At 38.7% G+C, this 24081-nt stretch overlaps 1 protein-coding gene across 20 annotated transcripts in view; it reads left to right on the top strand.

The window, feature by feature from the left end:
- Positions 1–24081, top strand: part of SETD5 (SET domain containing 5) — a 103033-nt gene that overhangs the window by 42509 nt on the left and 36443 nt on the right. For 10 of the 20 annotated variants that reach the window (XM_064593056.1, XM_045861911.3, XM_045861909.3 and 7 more), the window contains 15 exons: positions 50–155; positions 482–690; positions 1029–1087; positions 2005–2183; positions 3127–3165; positions 6394–6636; positions 7239–7387; positions 7781–7898; positions 8870–8979; positions 10108–10357; positions 10715–10798; positions 11749–12009; positions 12673–12993; positions 13407–13649; positions 18809–18938. In XM_064593056.1, coding sequence (XP_064449126.1) covers positions 50–155; positions 482–690; positions 1029–1087; positions 2005–2183; positions 3127–3165; positions 6394–6636; positions 7239–7387; positions 7781–7898; positions 8870–8979; positions 10108–10357; positions 10715–10798; positions 11749–12009; positions 12673–12993; positions 13407–13649; positions 18809–18938 — 2501 coding nt within the window. Of the gene's footprint in view, positions 1–49; positions 156–249; positions 387–481; positions 691–794; positions 836–1028; positions 1088–2004; positions 2184–3126; positions 3166–6393; positions 6637–7238; positions 7388–7780; positions 7899–8869; positions 8980–10107; positions 10358–10714; positions 10799–11748; positions 12010–12672; positions 12994–13406; positions 13650–18808; positions 18939–24081 lie in introns of all 20 variants that reach the window. The other 10 variants (XM_054504623.2, XM_054504622.2, XM_045861919.3 and 7 more) reach the window with 7 other exon arrangements.

Below are 24081 nucleotides of genomic sequence, written 5' to 3'. Positions count from 1 at the left end.
GGAAGATTAGGTGTTATGCTATCATGCGTTGCTTTTCGCCTTTGTGCAGCCCTGAATCTGTGGAGGCTAGTCCAGCAGTTAATGAGAAGAGCGTGTATTCCACTCATAATTATGGGACCACTCAGAGGCATGGGTGTCGAGGACTGCCTTATGCTGTGAGTATGCATTTGTTTCTCTCCAGAGCAGTGATCTTCCTGGAGTGTAATCCATTCTTATACATTGTGACTTTCTTGAAATGTTTATATGCAGCATGACGAAGTTGCCCCTTTTGCACTTCCCTGCCTCCAGCGGACGTCTAGCCCTGCATCATTGTTCTTGTTTTTATGTCCCAGTTGACCTTGGCATTTTGTTTTATCACTTTCCTGGTTGAAGCCAAAAAACAAAGGGTACTACTTTCTTCTTTCTTTCCATATGTACCATACTTTAGGGGAGAGAGGGGCCAGTGTTTGGACACTGTTGATTTAAAAAATCTTATTTTCAGGATCATAATTACGGAGCCCCTCCTCCTCCGACACCTCCTGCTTCTCCCCCTGTCCAGACGATCATCCCTCGTTCTGACCTGAATGGCCTGCCGTCGCCTGTAGAGGAACGCTGTGGAGACAGCCCGAACTCTGAAGGAGAGACTGTTCCTACCTGGTGTCCTTGTGGTCTTTCTCAGGATGGCTTCCTTCTCAACTGTGACAAGTGCAGGTAAGATCATGCTCCATCTCAATTCAAGCCTGGGTTGCTGGGATTAGGGTTTCTTACTAGTAGGGAAAAGCTCAAAGTATTCTTTCTTGTGTTTGTTAATGTAGATGATTCCTTAGTGCTCCTTGGCTCGAATTCTCTGCACTAGGTGAGAATTGCTGACAACAAGGAATGAGAGATTGATGTTAAAGCTATTGAATTTGATATGAAATTTAATGTCCTGGAAACATTTGGTAGGTGGGAGGAAGGGGGTAGTATATGCAGAGACACTTCTCCCATGTGTGCGACAATGTGCTGCATGCTGTTGGAAGGACTACTTTAAGTTTATTTTCCCTCTTTAGGGGAATGAGCAGGGGGAAGGTTATTAGACTTCATCGGCGGAAGCAGGACAACATATCAGGTGAGCCAAAAATGGGTTGGGCCCATGTTTTGAGAGATAAATATTTTGTGATTTAAATAATCATCTCAAGAATTCCTGTAAGTCCCCATGGTCCCTAGCTTTTCATGGAAAGAGAAAACAGTTTTCTCACAACCACTGTGTAAGTCTCTTCTGAATTAATGTCTCCAGAAACAACATTTTAGCCCCAGAGCAATCAAAATATTCCTTATGAGCACACATACCAAATAAAACAGATCCTTTTTCTATGTTAACACATTGAGGTGATGGAGCTTGGGGACTCAGTACAAGGGGGAAAATATATACGATGTAGAACAGAGTTTCTCTGCTTAATGCCAGTGATAGAGAAAGAACCTTGTTTTCATAAGAAAGGTGGGTATTTATGTTCTACAGATGACAGACTTTTTTTTTTTTTTTTTTTTTTTTTTTAAAGATTTTATTTATTTATTTGAGAGAGAGAGAATGAGAGACAGAGAGCATGAGAGGGAGGAGGGTCAGAGGGAGAAGCAGACTCCCTGCCGAGCAGGGAGCCCGATGCGGGACTCGATCCCGGGACTCCGGGATCATGACCTGAGCCGAAGGCAGTCGCTTAACCGACTGAGCCACCCAGGCGCCCCTACAGATGACAGACTTAATGGAAGTTGTGACTTCCCAAATATGGAAAAGGAATAAAGATATATAAGCATTTTTTTTTAAAGATTATTTATTTGAGAGAGAGAGAATGAGAGAGAGAGAACACATGAGAGGGGGGAGGGTCAGAGGGAGAAGCAGACTCCCTGCCGAGCAGGGAGCCCGATGCGGGACTTGATCCAGGGACTCGAGGATCATGACCTGAGCTGAAGGCAGTCGTATAAGCATTTTTTTAATGAACTTTTGACACTGTTTGTACAGCGTGTGAACTATGAAATAACTTTTTTCAGGTGGGGATAGCAGTGCAACAGAAAGCTGGGATGAGGAGCTTTCTCCTTCCACTGTGTTGTACACAGCAACACAGCACACACCTACAAGCATCACCTTAACTGTTAGAAGAACCAAACCCAAGAAGCGGAAGAAGAGTCCAGAAAAGGGTCGTGCAGCAGCAAAGACGAAGAAAATCAAGGTACGGGGGGTAAAAGTATCTTAAATAGAAATATGTCTGAAATAGCCCAAATTTTGGAACAAGAAGGCACCAAAATTCTTTTAAGAAGTTTGGTCCAGATGTTTGAAGGGCCACTTTTGCTCTGCTTGCAAAAATCGGCTAATCTATGTTGTGAACATGTAGACCAACCTCTCTTCTGCCACTCCATACCATCACAACTGACACAAAGTTTCTTCTACTCCAAACCCCATCCCAGGTATGAAATCCCAGCCCCACCTGGCCAAGCCCGTATGTGCTGCAGCCTCCAGTCTAGGCTTCCACTGTCCTTCATTATCTCCCCCACCTCCTCAATCCCAAGGCATAGTCTGGAATTCTTGTCCTGGTACATGCCCACCTCATGTCATTGGGTTGATTGTTTTTTCCTTGTTTCAAAAAAGTTAGGAAACATCTCTTGAATGATCTAGGCTTCCTCAGTATTGTGGTCACTTTCCTGTATTCTCAACTAAAAAGTCTCCAGGAGAAACCTCTTCTGTTTTGTGTTCTTTCTTCCCCATCATGGCAACTTTGTTGCTCCTAGGTGACTTGTCTACCCCTTGTTAAGGGGATTGGTCTTTGTTTTCTTCTTAATTTCAAAACTGGTAAATCTGCAACCTTATGAAATGTTTTTATTTACTTTTTCTTCTAGTGCCAGGGGTGCATATAGGAGTTAAGTGATGCATGCTCTTCCCTGTTAATTACCTAGATTCACCATGGAAAGTGTTAGAATTAGCCTCAAAGTTCACTGGCCTTGAGCTACCCCTGTTCTTGGATAATAGCGTGGGGGATTCCATTGTATTTGTTACCTAGGGAAAAGGGGACAGACTAAAACACTAGTTCTTGCCTTAGTTTTAGTCTCAGATAGGTATAACTGTCATTCTTGGTACCAAGTTTTGTTTTGTTCTACTTGTTTTCCTCTTTGGGATAGGCATTTCGAGAGGGATCCCGGAAGTCCTTGCGGATGAAGGTAAGGGGTATTCTTCCCTGATGCTGTGTTTTACTTCACTGTGATCTTGCATTTTGGTCAGCTTCTTTCCTGACATTGATGGTCTGGGAATCTTGGACTCTGCTTTTTGTTAGTTTGTAATTGTTGCCATTCCGTTTTCATAGAGCCTTTCTCCAAAGTAGGTTTTCTTGGCCATTTTCTGAAATATTTTCCCTTTCTGTAATCAGCCTTCATTTACTGGTTTTTCATTAGCCGCTTTTCGGGGGGGCGGGGGGAATGAAGGGGGGGGTAAGTGACATTTACCAAACAAAATGGGGCTGATGTATTTTGTCCTTGTAATTGGCCTCAACCTCAGGACTGAGGTTTTTCTAGTGATACAGGATTTCTTGTGCACCCACCCTAGCACCATGTGGGCTTTAATCACCAGTTGGAAGGATAAATTTCATCAGTTAGGAAGGTAGTATTATCGATAGGAATTACTCTTACTGGAATTACTTAGTTTTGAACTGTTTTTTTCCTGCAATATCTGTTTGGTATAGAAAATTCAAATGATGCTAGTGTTTTTCTTTTCTTCAGTTATCACATGATAAGAGCTTATAAAGTGATACTGGATAGTGGTGGAGAATTGAGAAATTACATGCAATGTTTTAAAAGGACTTTTAGGTACTAGGTGATAAAGAACAGTTTGCCCAAAGGAGATTTGATTATACTGTCTGGTATCTTCCTTTACCTTTGTATATGTAGGAGGACAGCATAGCTCCCAATTCATTACTTATGGCTTCAAAACATTTACTTAGAATTAAGGTCTAATTTAATTCTATAAGAATTCCTATCCCTAAATGTGTAAATGATAAGAAGCAGGATCTTTGCTGTTGACAGTTAGATGGCATAAACATTAAAACCTTATAGTAAGGAAAAGCTTTATTAAGGTTAATATACGTAAGTATATATGGAACACCAATATAACTGATGTTACCAAAGATCATAGGTGACACTTCATCTAAAATTTGAAGGTCTCACCTAGCATATACCTATAAACACACTTGTACATATCTGTAAAAGCGATGAGAGAGGACTCAGAGCCCAAGAGCATCAGAGTCCTGGGATATCTTAGAATACAGCCTAATTGTTATTCTTTTGCTAAATCTCTCTCCTGTAAGAGGTTACATGTGCCTTAGCTGCTTCCTCTATTTTTGTCTCATTTGCTTAGAGGGGACCTTAAATAGACTTATGGGGCAGACATAGCCCCGATCCCAGCTATTAAGCCGTTTTCTCTTGTATCAGCTAACTGTTGTAACTTGCCTCCAAATGTTCGAAACCTTTTGAAAGCTATTGACTGGCTGCCCCTGAAAACTATTTATAAACCTCTCTACGGGTAAATATTGCTTGTATTGTTGATGTTGACAGTTCCATAAGCATCTTAAAATTTAAATAATAAAAAAGTACTGTCAGTTTATTTTGATTCTTATATCAGAATCTGAGTTGGGTTACAAATTTGTACTCAGAATTAATTATTAGTAAGAGCATCACCAAAGATGTGGTTGAGAGCCATAACAATGGGAAGTATTTATCATTTAGATTTCTAATCCCAAAGTCAAAAGCTTGGCTACTGGAGACTACTCTTAGCCACTAGGTGCCAATAACACATAACACCCAGGTGTGGTAATCAAATGTTATTTTGTTACCAGATATTATCAAATGTCTCCTGGGGACAAAAATCACCTCTGCTTGAGAACCATGCTCTAAAATGCACTGAGTTAAGGTCTCGGGTACCCAGAAGAATGGAATAGCAGAGTAGTTAGTCAGAGTTATATTAGTGAACAACAGCTAGTAATGTGACAGTGGCTTCCAGTATACATTAAGTGTAGTAAGTCATTGGTTTAGTGATTACTACTGAATGCTTAAACCTGGGAATACTGTTTGGGCACCCCTAATCCCCAGTCTGATAAGCACCCCTGCAATCTCAGGTTTTGAACTTTTCTTTTGCTTAGCTGCTCCTGATAACCTCAAGCAGGTGATACTGTGTTCTCAGTGTGTTGGCCCCAGATGTTTCTTAGATCCTTTTGTTTATTGTTCATTCTTTTGGACTCCGGTGAGAAGGGTAGAAAACAAAGGCATTAATTTTTTCCTTTCATTTCCCTGTTCCTTGGGGAAAGGATGGTAGACAACAGTCAGTCGCAGTGACACAAAAGTGAAAGAAAGCAGTTGTTAAAATAGACATAAATGTTTTCTTTGTCATTCATGGAAAGTATATTTAATTTTCTTATCCCTGTATTTGCAACTTGAGTATGGACATGGATTTGCGAGTAGCTTTGGTACTATGGTATCTTTTCCTTCTAGTCATCACTGGTATGACATCATCACTGTCGGTGTTGGTTTTGTTTTCTGATGACACTTTAAGTCTTTAACACCATGGAGGAGAACACGTGTCAGACTTAAACTGTGTCTCTGTATTCTCAAACATAAAAACTGTTTAGGATAACATTGTTGAGATATAATAATCTTTTCTCAATATTGTCACCATATAGGGCAGTGGTTTTCCTAAAGAAGTATAGCAAAGTACCTCCCAGCATTTTCTACACTCCCGTCTATGCACTCCCCTGCCCCCACCTCACCTCTTCAGAGTGCAGCTGTTAAACTGTCAGAAATAGAGTGCTAGAAAGATACACTCCAAAATGATGACTTTGTCTCTGGGAAACGAGATTACAGGTTATTTATTTAGGTCGCATGTATTTTTAGAATGAACATGTATTAATTGTATAATGAAAATAACAAGTTACACAAAAAAATTCTCTTGGAGAGTAGTGAAATAATATCATCTTAGGCTGGTGCACAGATACTCAATAAGTATTGAAATTTAAACTGTAATCTTTTGAGGTATCTCTCTTGTTTGTTTTTATCAAAATTTTCTTATGAACTTGATGTCATTCTTCTGATAAGAATAAAATTTATTTCTGTGATTTAAAAATGGTCATAAAATCACAATGATGGGATAAGACTATGATCCAGATTAATTTCTCACTTTATTAATGAGGAAACTAAGCTTGTCTAAGAAGTTGTTCAAGGCCTCACATCTCATTGGTAATGAAACCATGATTAGAAGTCAGATCCCCTGACTCCCAGGCCATTACTCTTCTATGCCACACCAGCTGCCAAGTGAAAATAAATTTCCTCTGGAAATTCAGCCTGTTTTCCCTCCCATTTTTATTCATGGATTCTCCTAACCTACCTGACCTTTGTTCTCTACAGAATTCTCCTTCTGAAGCACAGAATTTAGATGAGAATACAACTGAGGGATGGGAAAATCGGATAAGACTATGGACTGATCAGTATGAAGAAGCTTTCACTAATCAGTACAGTGCAGATGTACAGAACGCCCTTGAACAACATCTACATTCTAGCAAGGAATTTGTGGGCAAACCTGCTATTTTAGACACTATTAATAAGACTGAATTGGCCTGTAATAATACAGTTATTGGTTCCCAAATGCAGGTAAGGATCAAAGGGTAAAAGACTCCCTATAAGTAGTTGAGACTTATCTGAACCCAGGAAGAGGGCATATAATGGGATTATCATTTCTTTTAAATGTATGAGCTTCTTAGAATAACAAATTAGCCAGCTGCTGAGCATCTTTAACCAAAAGCAAGTGGTAGTGACTGGAAACTATCTGGATACATATTTTTAAAGTATTAATTAAAAATAGATAAACTAGGATAGGAAATTTTATACAGCCTGAGTAGGAATTTTCAAGATTAATAGAAAGCTAAGCTTGTTCTTTATCATTCTTGCATTAGACATAGAGCCACTAAAATCTTTTTTTTTGAGCCACTAAAATCTTAATCATATCTTTTTCTATGATATTTTATCTTTTGTGAGGGACCAGGTGACCGGTTCATTAAGTGGAGCTTGTCTCCTAGAAGCTCTGATCATTCAAAAATTCTGATTATTGAAAAAAGAAATTCTGATTTTTGAGCTAAATAGCATACAAATAAAACCTAAAAATATTGGTGCCTTTTCCTCAATGAGGAAATACTTTAAGTGTCTGCCATGCTGCTGTGGCTGTTGTCTAATGTTAATCCTCTGGTTTTATGCAGCTACAGTTGGGAAGAGTCACTCGTGTTCAAAAGCACCGGAAGATCCTGAGGGCTGCGAGAGACTTGGCTCTGGACACTCTTATAATAGAGTATCGAGGGAAAGTCATGTTACGACAGCAATTTGAGGTCAATGGGCATTTCTTCAAAAAGTAAGAACATCATTCACTGAGCAGTGAGGGCTTAAGTGGGCCTGGCAGAGCGGTATGGCTGTATAAAAAACATCCTGGTTGATAGGATGCTCTTGGGGAAAAGATTAGAGCTCAGATAAGCTCACACCTGTCTGCTATTTGTAGAAAAGTGCAAATAAATCTGCAAATTGTTTCATGTATAAAGTGGTAATGACTCCTTTCCAAGCCAGGCATTCCTTGCTTTGTGCTTGTTCTTTAATCAAAAGCAGACAAGCATGTGATGTTTTTCAAGTTTAGGCATTGCAAAGGACTGCTGCTTCTTCTGTCAGCATATGCTTCATATTTGTGGTGAAGTCATGGGGTGGCCCTTTTATTTGTGTTGAAAATTACAGGAATTTCAATTATATCCCTTAGACCATACCCCTTTGTGCTCTTCTACTCAAAATTCAATGGTGTAGAGATGTGTGTGGATGCACGTACTTTCGGTAATGATGCTCGGTTCATCAGAAGATCATGTACACCAAATGCAGAGGTAAGATTTCTGTAGCAACTTCTGTTTGAATGGAACCGCCAAAGGACAAGTCTACTGAAGAGGCAGTCTGAAAACTTCACCCAGATTAATTTAAGGTCTGTAGATAATAATTACAATCTTTTATCATAAGAGACCCAAAAAAACGCAATGATGCTTTTATTCTGACTGGATGGGGACAAGGAATGAGTTTCCTTAGAGAAGGAAGAAATGGGAAAAAGCAAATTAAGCATTTGCTAAAGAGAAAGAGCTAGACTGGATAAGAAGTCATTGAGGCCATATTAAAGAAATTACCATATGCTAGAACATGTCATTAAGCCCAAACTAAGCTGTGTGGTTGCACTTTTTTAGGTTTTAGGTAATAGTATTGTAAGAGAGATTCTAGACATTTCTAGAATTCATTACTCAGTGCATAATCAGTGCAGCTACATCAAATATAGCAAGAAAATCCACAGAGCTTCTCTTGACAGACTAAGGAATTTTAATTCTCTGATGCAACTGAAAACAGCTTTAAGATGTAGAGCAGAGGGGCACCTGGGTGGCTTAGTCGTTAAGCGTCTGCCTTCAGCTTAGGTCATGATCCCAGGGTCCTGGGATCAAGCCCCGCATCGGGCTCTCTGCTCGGCGGGAAGCCTGCTTCTCCCTCTCTCACTCCCCCTGCTTGTGTTCCCTCTCTCACTGTGCCTCTCTCTGTCAAATAAATAAATAAAATCTTAAAAAAAAAAAAAAAAGATGTAGAGCAGAGATCTTACCCTAATTTCTAACATCTCAAGGTTTCTCCATTTATTTCAAGAAGTATCATAAATTTTCAGACAGTTACTATGTTAACAGTTTCTTGTGAAATGATGGAGTTATGTAAAAGACTACCATAACTTAAGTGGAAAGAAATTATTTTGGCAAAAGGTTTTTTCTGTCTTATGGAGAGTTCCTGGGTCTTTATGGTATATCATCAACCATAAGCCATGTTCACACAGGTGCGACACATGATTGCAGATGGGATGATTCACCTGTGTATCTATGCGGTGTCTGCCATCACCAAAGATGCTGAGGTCACCATAGCATTTGACTATGAGTACAGTAACTGGTAAGACCTACAAAACCTTTCCTACACGAATGGCCTTGTCTTACGTATTAAGCTCTTCTATTGGTCTGCTTTTGTTCCTTGTCATTTCCTCTTTTTCTTTTAAACCTAGTCTTTTCTTAAGTAATGCATTTTTGTCTAGAAATTGTGTAGCGAAGAACAGACTTAGGGCAGTTTTTCCTAGTGATACAGATACATAGTATGTCACGGCTCACCAGTCTCCTAACCAAAGGTGTTTTGTAAAGACAAAATATATCTCTATATAGCAAGAACAGTAAAAAGGGTAGGTATGAGACCCTCCTAGAAATTGCGTTTGTTGTTATACACACAGCACTTGTTCCAGGGACCATAAAGAATGAAAATTTCAAAATTCACCCCATCCAGGGGCACCTGGGTGTCTCAGTTGTTAAGTGTCTGCCTTCGGCTCAGGTCATGATCCTTGAGTCCCTGGATCGAGTCCCGCATCGGGCTCCCTGCTCGGCAGGGAGTCTGCTTCTCCCTCTGACCCTCCCCCCTCTCGTGCTCTCTCCCTCAAATAAATAAATAAAATCTTTAAAAAAATAAAAAAATAAAATTCACCCCATCCATTCAAACCATGTAATCTATCTGAGTGTGACAAGGCAGACAAAGCAGAGCTGGCAAGTCATAGATAAATATGTGATGGATTTTGTAAAATGGATGCTTTTTCTCCCTTGGTCCTTTTAGGCCAAAAAGGTCATTTGGTAAATTGATGTTCAGCACAGGTAGGAGAAGAATAGGTATTAGGAATAAGTAGGGAATCAGTAGTTCAAAAGTGAGGATATGGTAAAGGTAGATGCAAAGGAAGTATCGCCTTTTCAGCCCCTATTATTGATCCACTGCCCACTAAATAGCATAAAGACATTAAGGGAGAACTGAACTTAGTGAAGGTTTCCTTTTTTTCTACTGACCATATGTAGGGGAAGAGTTAGGGTTATATAGGAAAACACTGACTATTGAAAAGTATTCATAGAACTCTAATGTGTCTGTGTAACTTATTCAAAGATATACTAGAGGAAATTACTATACTGTTACTCCAAGGAATGAATGGACAGTATGACTGATTTTGCAAGGCTACTGAGACAGGCACTTTCGGTTGTTTCTTTGGAGCAGTAATTATAAAGTGGACTGTGCGTGTCACAAGGGGAACCGGAATTGCCCTATACAGAAAAGGAATCCCAATGCTGCAGAATCACCACTCCCACCTCCTCCAAGCTTACCCACCATCGGAGCAGAGACAAGACGTAGAAAAGCACGACGGAAAGAGCTAGAGATGGAGCAGCAGAATGAGGCTCCAGAAGAGGATAACAATCAGCAACCAGAACAAGTTCCTGAGAAAGCAGCTGTGTCCAGTGACCATGAGGTAATTTTCCCCTGGTCAGAGAATGTTGGTATGGTATTGATTCTCTGCAAATAAAGAGGATCCGTGGTTGCCACATGTTGTTATATGTAGGGAGTCTATAATAACCTTTAACGCTCTTCATGTCAAGGTGTGCGTAACATTCATTGTCTTACTCTTTTTTAATAACGTCAAGAACATCCTTTCAGCTGCTTTCCATGTTTCAGTTCAGAGAATGGGGCTTATCATCTGCATTTACTCACATGAATAACACTATAAAGCATTAGAAGTTGTTTCTAGAGAGTTTTAGCTACCAGAAGAAAAAAGACCACTTTTTCTTAGAGCCTAAGAGTACAGCTGAATATCGCCTCTGTTTTAAAGGAAATAGACAATCCAGAAGAAAAAGCAGAAGAAGAGAAAGAAGAGGTTACAGATGACCAGGAGAACCCAGCTTATAGCAGAAGGGTGGGTACCTTCTAACATCCTTTGGTTCCTGCTACCTCTGGCTTGTGAACCCCTTCTCTTCTGAGTTTGTATCATCTCATTCTTTAACAAGACATTAAACCGTCACCTGCAGATGACAATTGGGGCTTTTTTTAATAAAGGAGATTTCATTATGATTTATTTTTATCACACATACACACACACACACAGAAGTTATCTAGTGACTATTATCTAATGATGGTCTTAAGAGGTTTCTTACTAACAATCTAGTTTCCAAAGAACTGCCTTGTTGGAACAAGATACATGTGTTGGGGCTCCTTTTTCTGGAATTGTGTGAGTTTTGACATAAAAATAAAACTTTTGGTCACATGGATTCAGAAATCCTACTCTCTTGTTGAAGCCAGACATGTTTAGTTCTGGTCCTAAAAAGTGAAAGAAGATCTGCTTCGTTGCTTTTGAATTCTGAAAATCAAGAGAAAAATTGGTTTTGATGGCTATTTTTCTATTAAAAAGTTTCAAAGTAATTGACTATTTTGAAAAGTTTAGATTTGACCTTGCCTTTTTCTACAGCTCTTTCCAACATTTAAAAAGAAATGTTTTGGGAGCACCTGGATAGCTCAGTCAGTTAAGCTTCTGACTCTTGGTTTCGCTTAGGTCATGGCTCAGGGTCAAGAAATTGAGCCCCTCATTGGGCTCTGTGCTCAGTGAGAAGTCTGCTTGGGATTTTCTCTCTCTCCTGGCCCTACCCCACTTGAGCATGTGCTCTCTCGCTCACTCTAAAATAAATAAATCTTTTTTTAAAAAAGAAATGTTTTATTTTTAGTTTTTACTTCTGTTCTCTAAGATACATATGTGTCATTTTACTGGCAAATGTCTTTAAATGTCTATGAATTTCCATTAATAACGTTTCTGAAAAAATATCCCCACCTCCTGTTGAGGCTTCCTTCTATGCTAATGCTATTTATTTCTAGACCCGGGAAGATAGGAAGGTCGAAGCCATCATGCATGCTTTTGAAAACTTAGAGAAAAGAAAGAAGCGGCGGGATCATCAGCCCTTGGAACAAAACAGCTCTGACATAGAGATTACTACCACTACTTCAGAGGTCCCTGTGGGAGAAGAGGCAAAAACTGAAGCCCCTGAACCCGAAGTTAGCAACCCTGCTTCAAACATGGCCATCCCAAGCACCCCACAGAGTGTTGGAGTGAACACCCGGAGGTCTTCCCAAGCAGGGGTAAGAGATGGAAAGACTCCAGGCCTTAGACATCCTTGCTTTTGTTAATGTCAGTTATCTATCTTTTGGAATAGTGAAAATCAGCATTTTCAGCTTCACCTCATATTGCAGTAAATAAGGCCATTTTCATCAGCTGCTTTGTGGGATTCAGGGAGACAGAATTTGAATGATGAGACACTTTTAGACTAGAATGTAACTTCATACTGTTTCTGCCAGATAATACTGTTTGTGGGGAGTTCATAAAAATCATTTCATATCTCTTTTGGCTCTTCTATATAGTATAATTAGGCACCTGACCTTTCATAGGATTCTCAGAATAAATTCATTTTTTCTTTCCCTACCCTGACCGTGAATTCTAAGCCTTAAGCAAAACCTCAGTACCTGGGAAAGAAACAAAGGAAAGAATTACCTCCCCTGCTAAGAACCCTAAAATTAGGTAGCTATTTTTAGCTGACTTTTGACCTATTTTATAAATACTTATTAGTAAAGAAATAGGCATCTACCTACAGGCTTTTTGGCTGATTGTGTAAGTTTTTTAAGGATTACATTTGAGATTAGTGTTTCTAAATACTAAATATTCAGAATGCATAAAGTGAGTAGAAAACTGGATAGAATGTTTGCTGATAAGAAATTTCTGATAAGCATTTCACTCTGCTATTATAGGATGTTGCTGCAGAAAAACCAGTCCCCAAGCCACCTCCAGCAAAGCCTTCTAGGCCCCGACCGAAGAGTCGAATTTCTCGGTACCGGACCAGTTCAGCCCAAAGACTAAAGCGTCAGAAGCAGGCCATTGCACAACAGGCGGAGTTGTCACAAGCTGCCTTGGAAGAGGGAGGAAATAACAGCTCTGTAACTCCTACTGAAGCTGGAAATATAGACAGTTCAGGAGAAAACAGGCTATTAATGGGGTCTGACCCAACTGTAGTATCAGTTACTGGATCCCATGTCAACCGTGCTGCACCTAAATACCCCAAAACCAAAAAGGTAAGTCACAAATACATCTTCATAAGTCTAGTCCGGCAAGGGCTGTGTCTTAGTACGTTGAGGGGACCTGTAATCTCCAGAAAAAAAAACAAATCACCTAAGTATTACTAGATTGAAAAGTTGTAGATAAAGAGCTTTGAGGCAGCAAGCTAAAACCATCCTACTACCTCTCTTTTGTTCCCTTAACTTTTAGGCAGAACTTAAATTGCTGATAACTGGAATTATTCTTCCCTTAATGATCATGGAGAGGGTGAAGGAAGATACCCTTGCATTCTGAATGCCCAGTTCATACTCTCTGCAGCTGCTATATGCCTCTGTCCTAGTTTCTAGCTGAGGTTTTTCTTTGTGAGCTACGCTGCTGCCTCTGGCTTTTACATCTGCAGCACCAACTAATGATCTCTTTTCTACCTTAGTATCTAGTTACAGAATGGTTGAATGACAAAGCAGAGAAGCAAGAATGCCCTGTTGAGTGCCCTTTACGTATCACCACGGATCCAACTGTACTGGCAACAACCCTGAACATGTTACCTGGTCTTATCCATTCCCCATTAATTTGCACCACCCCCAAACACTACATTCGCTTTGGCTCACCCTTTATCCCTGAGAGACGTCGAAGGCCCCTTCTGCCTGATGGCACCTTCAGCTCCTGTAAAAAGGTATGTTTGTGTTTATGTGGGTTTTTTTTTTTTTTAACCTAGGATGCCTATAATTGTGACATATCTAACATATTTTCTAGACAGCCACTCTTTGCCCATGTGAGTTTATAATGAGTTAGTTCTTCAGCCATGAATAGTGATGCATCAATAGTCAGTAGGACTAAAGTGGGATATATACTGCATTTTTGGTGCTCAATTTGTGAGGATTCACTGTTGTCTTTTCCGAGAGCCCTTGAAGTACTGAGTTGAGAGCACACAGCAGTTGATGACTGGGTAGGGAGGGATGTTTTGTGTGTGCTCTTGTGGTATTGGTTAAAATGTCCATTTGTGACTACTGTGTGAGATTGGGCCCCAGGTACTCTAGAGCAATATTGCATAAGTAAAAAATGATTGAATTGTGATTTGAATTAATTTAATTACATTATCATTTGAGTGAGAGTAGAGGAAAGGTCCTGTTTATAATTGGCATATTTTCTGTTCCTTGATCAAATAACAAGTTGGACTGTTTATTCTCCGGAACCTACTGTAAAATTCTCTCTCTCTCTCTCTCTCTCTCTCTTTTTTTCTCTCTCATCCCCCTCTCCCCACTGTCTCTCTAGTTATATATTGTTTTTGGATCTAGTGGCAGTAGTGTTTGATGGTTGTTTTTGGAATGCTCTTTCTGAATTCCCAGAAGCCCTGCATATTTTCCAAAGGTGTCTCTTGGGAATAGATCACTTCCCTCAGACCTATAATGTCATTTGTGTGTTGCTAGAAGTTTAGGACACCCTTTCATTTGGTCTTCCTTTGAGGTAGAGTCTGTTCCCTGGAACACCCTTTTCTCTTATCCTCAGATCTGGATTCAGGCTGCCTTCCTCAGTGTCTGCCATTGCCCTCCTCCACTGGCATCACGTACATGAGGATGCTGCATGTAGATTATTTGATGTGATGAAGTCTCCAACTCCAGGCAGGTCTTCCCTGACTCCTCCAAACTTAAAGCTTTTCTCTTTCCCCAAAGAGCAGAAATTATTTCTTGGGGGTGGGGGGTATGAAAGATGAGATAAAGTGGTGTGGGATATGGAGGGGAGGAGGGCAACAGGGTTCTGTGCACAAAGGAAGGGCACTACCACTGAATGGGTAGCATACACTGAAGAAAGTCTTCCTAATTGCACATCTGACCTAAGTATTTGAGTCATTTAATGTTTTATTTGGGGGAAATTCCCAAGTAGAATAACCCCTAAGGAGAAATTTGACCATGAGATCTTTGCCAAAAGAGAGGCTTTGTGGATAACACAATCACATGAATAATTTCAGGTGTCAAGAATAAAAACAATGAGATCTTTCTTAAGAAAAAAATAAGATAGAGATTTGCCTAAGTGATAAAGGAGGGTTGGGTCTCTGGGGATAAATTTTTACACCAAGTCACTTACTTTGGATTTCAGAGATCATCTAAGAAGGAAAAAAAATTGTTTGCATTTGATGAGCATTATGATTAACCTTATTCTGTAACAATTGGAGAGTTGTGTTAACTCTGGTATGGCATGCAAAACTAATCTTCCTATTACATTTAGCTCAGTCTCTCATGAAGAATAACAGCTCAAAATCTTAACTATATTTTTTGAGTGCTATTGAACAATTAGAGAAGGTGCAGATAATGGTCTTTAGTTTGGAGGAGCAAGTCAGGTGATGACTTGAATACTAGACTTCTAAGGATGTTAACTATTGAAGCATCTTATCAAGCCAGACTGTAGGATCTCCTATTTTGGTCCTTTGAGAAGGGTAGACAATTATTTAGTACAGATTAATAATGAAGTCTGAATTGTAAGCATTATGGACTAGCCTTTGAAATGCCACCTTAATCATTCTGATGCTGGGTTATAATCTTTCTATTCCTGTCTTGATTTTCCAACTAGCAAGAGTCCTGTAAAAACCAAAAACATGTAGGAATTTGATTTCAAATCTGATAGGAAATCCATTTCTTAGAACTCTTTTTACCTCATATGGTTTAGGACTTGTATCTATAGCTCATATTTGTATCTCCACTGGCAACAGATAAAAATCCCATTTAACTCATATCCATGTTTTAGTCTCCAAATGTGTCTGACCATCCTTACTTAGTCTTGTTCTCTGCAGGCTGTGCTCAGGCACTTTTATCTCTATATGTCATATTAGTCTTCAGGAAGAGTTCAGGATATGTATGCTGAGTTATCTAGCAGAATTATCTTACTTAAATTGGGTCTTTTAAAATTAAGTTTAGATCTGAATTAGTTTAAGTCACAGCTTTAATCTTTGCTGTTAACATCCAGATTATATTACAAAATAAAAATTTCACTTGTTATAGCACAGAATTAATGGAATTGTGGGTCTTTTATCTAGAAATTGAACTCTGCTTTATCCTAGATAGGGATTGAAAAGAGTTATTTTTAGATTGGTTAGAAAGAACACTTAGGTCCTAGTGTAGGACCTAAGAAGATCTGCATTATTCAACAAAATTGTAATAATTTTCTAAAAATTTCTCAGAGAAGAATATGTTAGATGAGAAAAACCACCCTCCATGGGATTAGTTAGAACAGTGTGTATTGCTTATAGGCATACTGTTTCTTACCTGATTAAAGGATGTAAAAGCCTCATAAATTAAAAACCATGTAAAATTGCATGTTGTATATTTGCATCCAGATTCTTAAGAGTGTTTGACAGAACATTTTTGATGTCCCTGGAGTTTCTAAATTATAGTGAATCATAGTTCTTAAAAAGCACATTATTGGTATATCTTGTAGTGGGTCTTCACTTATTTTAGAATGGAAACATTGATTTTATGAGTGGCCAGTAAGCCTTTCAGTAGTGTCCTTCCTTGTTCTCTCTAAATCCTCTCTAAACTTTTAACTTTGTAGATATAATAACGTGGGGGGGGGGGGTTGGTCTTCCAAATTTCTTAGAAAACCATCCTAACTGAAAATGAAACATTTCGCTTTGCACTGGTATTTTATTGTGTATACAGGAGGGGGTTATGTAATCTGTGTATCTCCATACTCAGTTGAACAGGTCCTCACTGAGTATGTGTGCCTAGTGATAAGCTACACGCTTTCTTCATATGCATTCTCACTTAGCCTTCATGACAACCCTATGAAGTTGGGTTACTGGCCTTGATTTATAGATTCAGAAACTTTGGCTCAGATGGATTGCCCAGAGTTAGGCAGCTAGTGAGAGGCACAGCCAAGTTTCAGTCCAGATCTTTAGACTCCAAAACTCAAATCACTTCCTTGTTTCTTCCCCATAGTATTGAGACTCATCAAAACATTTCTCTCACCTATCTCTGAGCTTCTAAAAAACTCTTATACAGAGTTTTGGAGAAGGAGGAAGTATACTTTTGATCTAATAACTGTAGCCAGAACTGAGGTGTGAAGGTATCTAAAATTAATTTGTTATTTGGAACTTGTTAGTTAACAGACAAATGGTCAAGTTCTTTTTTTATCAGCTCTAAAAGGAGGAGGAATGGGTTTGATCATATTTGCTGTGTTTGACCTTATAGCTAACCATAGCAGCATCTTATTCCTTAGAATGCCCCTGTCCTGGTTTTATTTTCCCTTTTTGTAGTCATCAGATCCAGAATGTCAATTCTTTTATGGGTGCATCTACTTGACACTGGAAATTTAAGAAATTATCTTCTCTTGGAGGAAAGCACAGTGACCCCAAGTGAGTCCTGTCATCTGCTCTGAAAAGAAAAGCTTGTATTAAAGGTACCTGTAACAAAGGATTTTTCACTCATTTTGTCCTCTTGGGCCTAATTTTCCCCATCTGTACAATGAGTGCTTTGGACAAGGTGACTTCCAAGGTCTCTTCTAAGTTGTAAGGTGCTGTGGTTCTGACAGTTCATCTTGACATCAGTATTCTGTGTATAAGCGAGTTCATTCTTGGTCTTGTTTTGGCTTTTCAGAGACCTGGTCATATCATAAAATGTTGATACGATTCAACTGACTGTTGATATCTCTTTTTTATATGCTTATTCACTCTTATTGCCTCGTGTTTACGGTTTTATTTTTGTTTTCATTTGGTAGACCAAAAAGCCATTTATTTACATGATCTAAATTTTTTCTTGGTGAAATTTTCCTCACATTATTTCCTAAGAAATGATTATTTCCTATGTTTCTAAGAGGGTAAATCTATTTGCTCTCTTTGATGAAGAGAGTATTTACTTACCTGTAATACTTGTTCTCTAAAGGTATAAAATTATAATCACCATTTGCTCTTCCTATTTGGGGGAGGGTCTGATTCAGAAATTGATGTTTATCAAAATTCGATCTGTCTTATGTCAGGGCAGGAGAGCCACAGAGTGGTGAGCAACCTACAACTGTGTATCTTAAGAGAACACAATTACAGGTAAGAAATTTTCTCTCTTCCCCAGGATGAATTATTATCCTAATCTTTGCAGGGTCACTTTCTGACCTAAATTTATATCTCATCATTTTAGATTCTAGTATTCATTACAAAAAATGTGACTGATCAGAGAGCTCTTTTATACTTTTTCCCCTTTTTGATTTCTGCAGAAGTTCATTTATTCTGGTGATTTGCATTATTCTTGCCTAATACAACCAAAGTACTTAGTAGGGACAAAAACTCACAGGTTATTCCATCTGAGAGTAAACCTTTTGGAAGTATTTTGTACCTGTACTGAAGAGCTAGCTGTTTATTCTCATCCAAAGTCTTCCTGTGAATCTTTTCTATTATCTCTTCATATGTCCCCAGCACAGGGCAGACAACTCTTAAGAGATCTTTTATCTTCCTTTTAGGCACTTATTTTATGTACTAGTTTTATCCTATATGATCAAAGTCTCTCTATCAAATGAAAGCTAAGATTTCTTAATCTCTTCCCATTTACCCCATTCTGAGCAATATGAAAAGTTGAACAGTAATCATTTTTTACTGGTTTTGGTTTTTTGATGGGATCTCGTTATTGTATAATGCAGATTTTCTCAGTTTTGCCCCAGAGAAGGAATTGATGGGGCAATATTCTAATATGCTGAAACACAAGGCAAAAAATACTTGACTGTGGACTCAGTGAGTGTGTTGGAGTGCATCTCTCACCAGTTCATATGTAATGATCCGGTTAATGTATTTAAAATAGCTTTACCAATTAGTTTTAAATGATTATTGACAGTTCCCTGGTTCTTTTCCCATTGTAGCGCTGGATAAAGCAAGCCTTGGAAGAAGGGATGACTCAAACATCATCTGTACCCCAAGAGACTAGAACTCAGCACCTATACCAAAGTAATGAGAATAGTAACTCTTCTAGTATCTGCAAAGACAATGCAGGTACGTATCTCAAACCTTCCTGAATACATAAGCAATGATTATTTCAGGTCCACATAAAAAAATTCAATGTTTGAGTATTTGAACAGTCTGATACAAAAAAAAAAAAAAGAACATTGTTATCTAAATAGTTACTTTACATCTGTCTTTACAGAGGAAGAGAGATCTCAAGTCAGGGAACAGTTTTCCCACGCCGACAAAGAAGGAACTAGACAGTGTACAGATAACAGCAGAAATGGTTATAAAAAGGTTAGATACATTTAAAGTAGTAAGTTGAGGAAATCTATATCCATGTTTATAAGAGGAGAAATAAGCAAGAAAGATGTGGGGCATTGTTGAGGAAACAATAAAGATTACACATGATTGAGCTGGGTGGGGCTTGGTTGAAGGGGCAGGGGGTGAATGAAGTAAATGAGAAATCCTTAAGATGTTATTGTTTTCAAAAGGGCTTGCACAATTAGTGTAAAATTTTTTAGGAGACATGGCTTTGAATCTAATATAAAGTTCTTGTGAGTTTTTAAATTAGAAGGTCCTAAAAAATCATCTGGTCCATTGGTTTTCACATTAATTCTTACAGGGTAATTTTAATTGAATTGCAGTTGAGAGCACTGGTGCATGAACTTCTGATGCTAACTTAGTGGGAACCAGTCTTTTTACCAAAGTTTCTCCTGCCAGTTTCAGCTTAATTGAAAAGTTCTCTGTGACTTCCATAAGTTTATCTCTAAATCAATTCTGTGAATATTACGTAACCAAAAAAATAAAATAAATTAGATGCTAAAGGTCATGTAAGATTACAGCTAACATGATGTAATATATGTGGAAAAAAGTAAGCTACTAAAAAAAAAATTTTTTTTTTTCAAATTTAGTTAATTCTTCTATCTCTAATTTGGATTATACCTTAGAAATTTTCACATGTGTAACCCCAGGATAATAAAATCCGAGTATAGAACATCTGGAAGATAAATGATACTATTTATCTTCTCGTTTTACTCTTAAAGTATTTTACTCTTCTTCTACATCAAAGATTAGGAAGATTTAATCAAACTAGATAAATATAAAGAAATGCTGATACCAGATTTCCATCAATATTATCAGTTTATTGGAAACTTTTACAGTATAGTGAGAGTATAACTTAAATTTTCTGTCTAGTATACCTACATATGCACATTTGCATTTGTGTTTCTGTATTTGAGGTTGGGAAAGGGAGGTTGTATAGCAGTTCATGTCCTAACCAGCAGAGACTCATAGGCAAAGTGTCTTTGTTACTACATGCCCCAGTTGGAATGGAATTGGGACCATTAGTCACCAATTATTGAATTTTTGCTCTCATCTCTAACAGTGAGAAACATTCAAAGGACACACCTTGCCCTTAAGGATCAACATAACCAGAAGGAAAATATTTAACTAAACCAAGCAGTAGTCAAATGAGCGACTTGGTATATTGTTGCAAGTTAGTGTAAATCCTGAGGGATTACTTTTATTTGCTAGTTATATTTTTTCAAAAAGACCAAGGAGATGTTAATCAAGAAAGGGAAGTAGGAGGGGCTCCCGGGTGGCTCAGTCGTTAAGCGTCCGCCTTGGGCTCAGGTCATGATCCCAGGGTCCTGGGATCAAGCCCCGCATCGGGCTCTCTGCTCCGTGGGAAGCCTGCTTCTCCCTCTCCCACTCCCCCTGCTTGTGTTCCCTCTCTCACTGTGTCTCTCTCTGTCAAATAAATAAATAAAATCTTTAAAAAAAAGGGGGGGGGGAGTGGGGGTGCCTGGGTGGCTCAGTTTGGTTAAGCACCCAACTCTTGATTTTGGCTCAGGTCATTATCTCATGGTTGTGGGACCAAGCCCCATGTCAGGCTCTGTGCTGGACGTGGAGCCTGCTTAAGATTCTCTCTCCCCCTCCCCCCCCCGCTCCTCCCCTGCGCCCGTGTGCCCCCCCCCCCCATGGGGGAAAAAAAGAAAGGAAAGTGTATTGGTATAGTAGAAAGAATCCAGTGGACCTGAATTTGAAGACTAGCTCTACCCTTTACTAAGTACATGATGTTGGGCAAGTTACTAAGCATCTATGAGCCTCCTCTGTAAAATGGGAATAGTGATACCTGCTTTATAGAGCTTGTATGAGATTAAGTTAAATAATGTATGTAAAGTGCTTAGTATGGTATCGAACCCATAAAAGGAATTATTACTAATATATTCTACACAAAATACTCTTTATTGTCGATCATTTATGAAATGTTTACAGAACTTAGATCAGATACTAGAGTACATTAAAGACTCTAAGTTGCTAAAATCTGAAGTTGTGTAGAAATAAAAAATAAAATTGCTCTTCAGGAAGGAGAGGGCATAATGTTCATTGTAAATGGTGTGGATATGTATAGGAAACTCTAATCAGCTGAAAAACTTAGATTTAATGAGTTCAGTAAAACCACTGGATAGAAGGTACATACGCAAAAATTAATAGCATTTTAAGGGCGCCTGGGTGGCTCAGTCGTTAAGCGTCTGCCTTTGGCTCAGGTCATGGTCCCAGGGTCCTGGGTCGAGCCCCACATCGGGCTCTCTGCTCAGTGGGAAGCCTGCTTCTCCCTCTCCCACTCCCCCTGCTTGTGTTCCCTCTCTTGCTATGTCTCTCTCTGTCAAATAAATGAATAAAATCTGTAAAAAAAAAATAGTAATAGCATATATGTACTAAGAAAATGAAGAAAATTTTTTCATTCCCAAACTTAACAAAACTAAGAAACTGCCTAGGAATAACCATAGTGGAACATGTGGAGTAAACCATGGCTGAGAAATATGTTTAAAACCTTGAGGAAATGAAGATAAAGTCTATATTCCTTAATGGAAATTATAACTGTAATATCTCCCCCACCCCCACCCCCACCCCTAGCTTCATATAGTTCCCATCAAACTAGCTCATTTTGGAATTTGATTAAATGAAGTTTATCTAAAATAAACATGAAAATAAGAAAAAAGTCAAAGAAGTGCCTTCCCTAGAGGTACAAAACTAGTTTCTAGGGGCATCTGGGTGGCTCATTTGGTTAAGCACCTGTCTCTTCATTTTGGCTCACGTCATGGTCTCAGGGTAGTGAGATCAAGCCCCACCTAGGGCTCTATGCTGGGCTTGGAGCCTGCTTAAGATTCCTGCTCACTCACTTTCTCTCTCTCAAAACCCAAAACTTGTTTCTAATATGAAACTGGAAGCTAGTAATTAAATTAGGACCGTACTGGTGCCTGAGCATATGTGTATGTATGGGATAGAATAGCCAGAAACAGGTCTTAAGTAAATGAAATATTTGCTAAATTATTCTGGAATTTTTACTTACTTGGGGGATTGAAAAGAATTAGATCTTTGCCAAAGCAAGTTCTAGACACATTCAGATATTTTTTTTTTAAGTCAAACTTGAATAAAGTTTGTGTCTGTATTGTTTCGGAGTTAATAGAGAAGTCTGTTGAGAGAAAGGATTTGCAATAAAAATGACGGAGTAATATCCCTACTACTAGCAATTTGGTAAGGTTTAACACAATGCATTAAAAAGGCTAATACTCTGGGTTGCTTGGCTGCCTCAGTCAGTAGAGCATGTGACTCTCGATCTCAGAGTCATGGGTTCCAGCCCCCACTTTGGGATTAGAGATGACTTAAATAAACTTAAAAAAATACTACTTAACCTAGTAGTTGTTGTACAGAAATAAATGTAGACTAAAAAGTTTTATACAAAGTACAAGTTATAGAATTATTAATAACTGCAAAAATATAGAGAATAAAAAGGATTTCAAGCAGTAAAGGAGTGGTAAAATTTGTTGATTTGCTATGTGCACATACTTTTGGGTGCATATAGCATACTATATGCATATATATACTATACATACAGTATATGCACATAGCATATACTACACAGTATTACTAAATTTTTCACCCTTTATTCATTTTATCAAACTAACCCCCCCAAAAATCAGCATCTTACTACTTTTGAATTAGATTTCAGTGATCTGAATCTTGAGTCTGTAAGAATATCAAAAGTATATTATGAGCAAATGAAATTTCTACTACAAATATAAGGATGGTTTAGTATTTGAAAAATTATTCATATAATTAATTTATTAGCAGGCCAAATGGAGGGGGAGTAATAGTACAGTAAATATGAATTTAATGATAAATCGAGTAAAGTAAGGGTGCCTGAGTGGCTCAGTTGTTAAGTGTCTGCCTTCAGCTCAGGTTGTGATCCCGGGGTCCTGGGATCGAGTCCCTCATTGGGCTCCCTGCTCATCGGGGAGTCTGCTTCTCCCTTTGCCTCTGCCTCTCTCTCTCTCTCTGTCTCTCATGAATAAATAAATAAAGTCTTTTTTTAAAAATCTAGTAAAATACCTATGACTTTTTTTTTAAGATTTTATTTAGAGAGAGCGAGCAGGAGGAGGAGCAGAGGGAGAGGGAAAGAGAACCTCAAGCAGACTCTGTGTGCTGAGTGTGGATAGGGCTCGATCTGATGACCTGAGCAGAAACCAAAAGTTGGACGCTTAACTGACTGAGCCTCCCAGGCACCCCACCTATGATTCTTTTTTTTACATCTTTCTGCAAAATAGTTGCCAGTTATGCTTAATGGTGAAAACTATTTACATTAAACCTTAAAATGCACTATCAAGTACACCAAAATTAATACTATATACTAAATTATACTTCAATAAAAAATAATAAATTTTTTAAATGGGTTATCAGATTATCCCACTCTTACATTATTTAACAGTGTCTAGAATTATTTTCTTACATGTTAAAAAATTACATGTATAGGGGCACCTGGATAGCTCACTTGGTTAAGCAGCCAGCTCTTGATTTCAGCTCAGGTCATGATCTCAGGGTCCTGGAATCAAGCCCTCAGTTGGGATCAAGCCCTCATTTGGGCTCTGCACTCAGCGGGGAGTCTGCTTGAGGATTCTCTCGCTCTCAAATAAATAAGTAAATCTTAAACAAAAAACAAACATGCGGGCGCCTGGGTGGCTCAGTTGGTTAAGCAACTGCCTTCGGCTCAGGTCATGATCCTGGAGTCCCTGGATCGAGTCCTGCATCGGGCTCTCTGCTCGGCAGGGAGCCTGCTTCTCCCTCTGACCCTCCCCCCTCTCATGTGCTCTCTCTCTCTCATTCTGTCTGTCTCAAATAAATAAATAAA

This window comes from Mirounga angustirostris, unplaced genomic scaffold (genome assembly GCF_029215605.1).
Source record: "Mirounga angustirostris isolate CCGP_5_RB_7025 unplaced genomic scaffold, mMirAng1.0.hap1 SCAF_1, whole genome shotgun sequence".
Lineage (NCBI taxonomy): Eukaryota > Metazoa > Chordata > Mammalia > Carnivora > Phocidae > Mirounga > Mirounga angustirostris.
The sequence above is the reverse complement of the archived record's forward strand: the minus strand, read 5'-3'. Positions and strand labels throughout refer to the sequence as shown.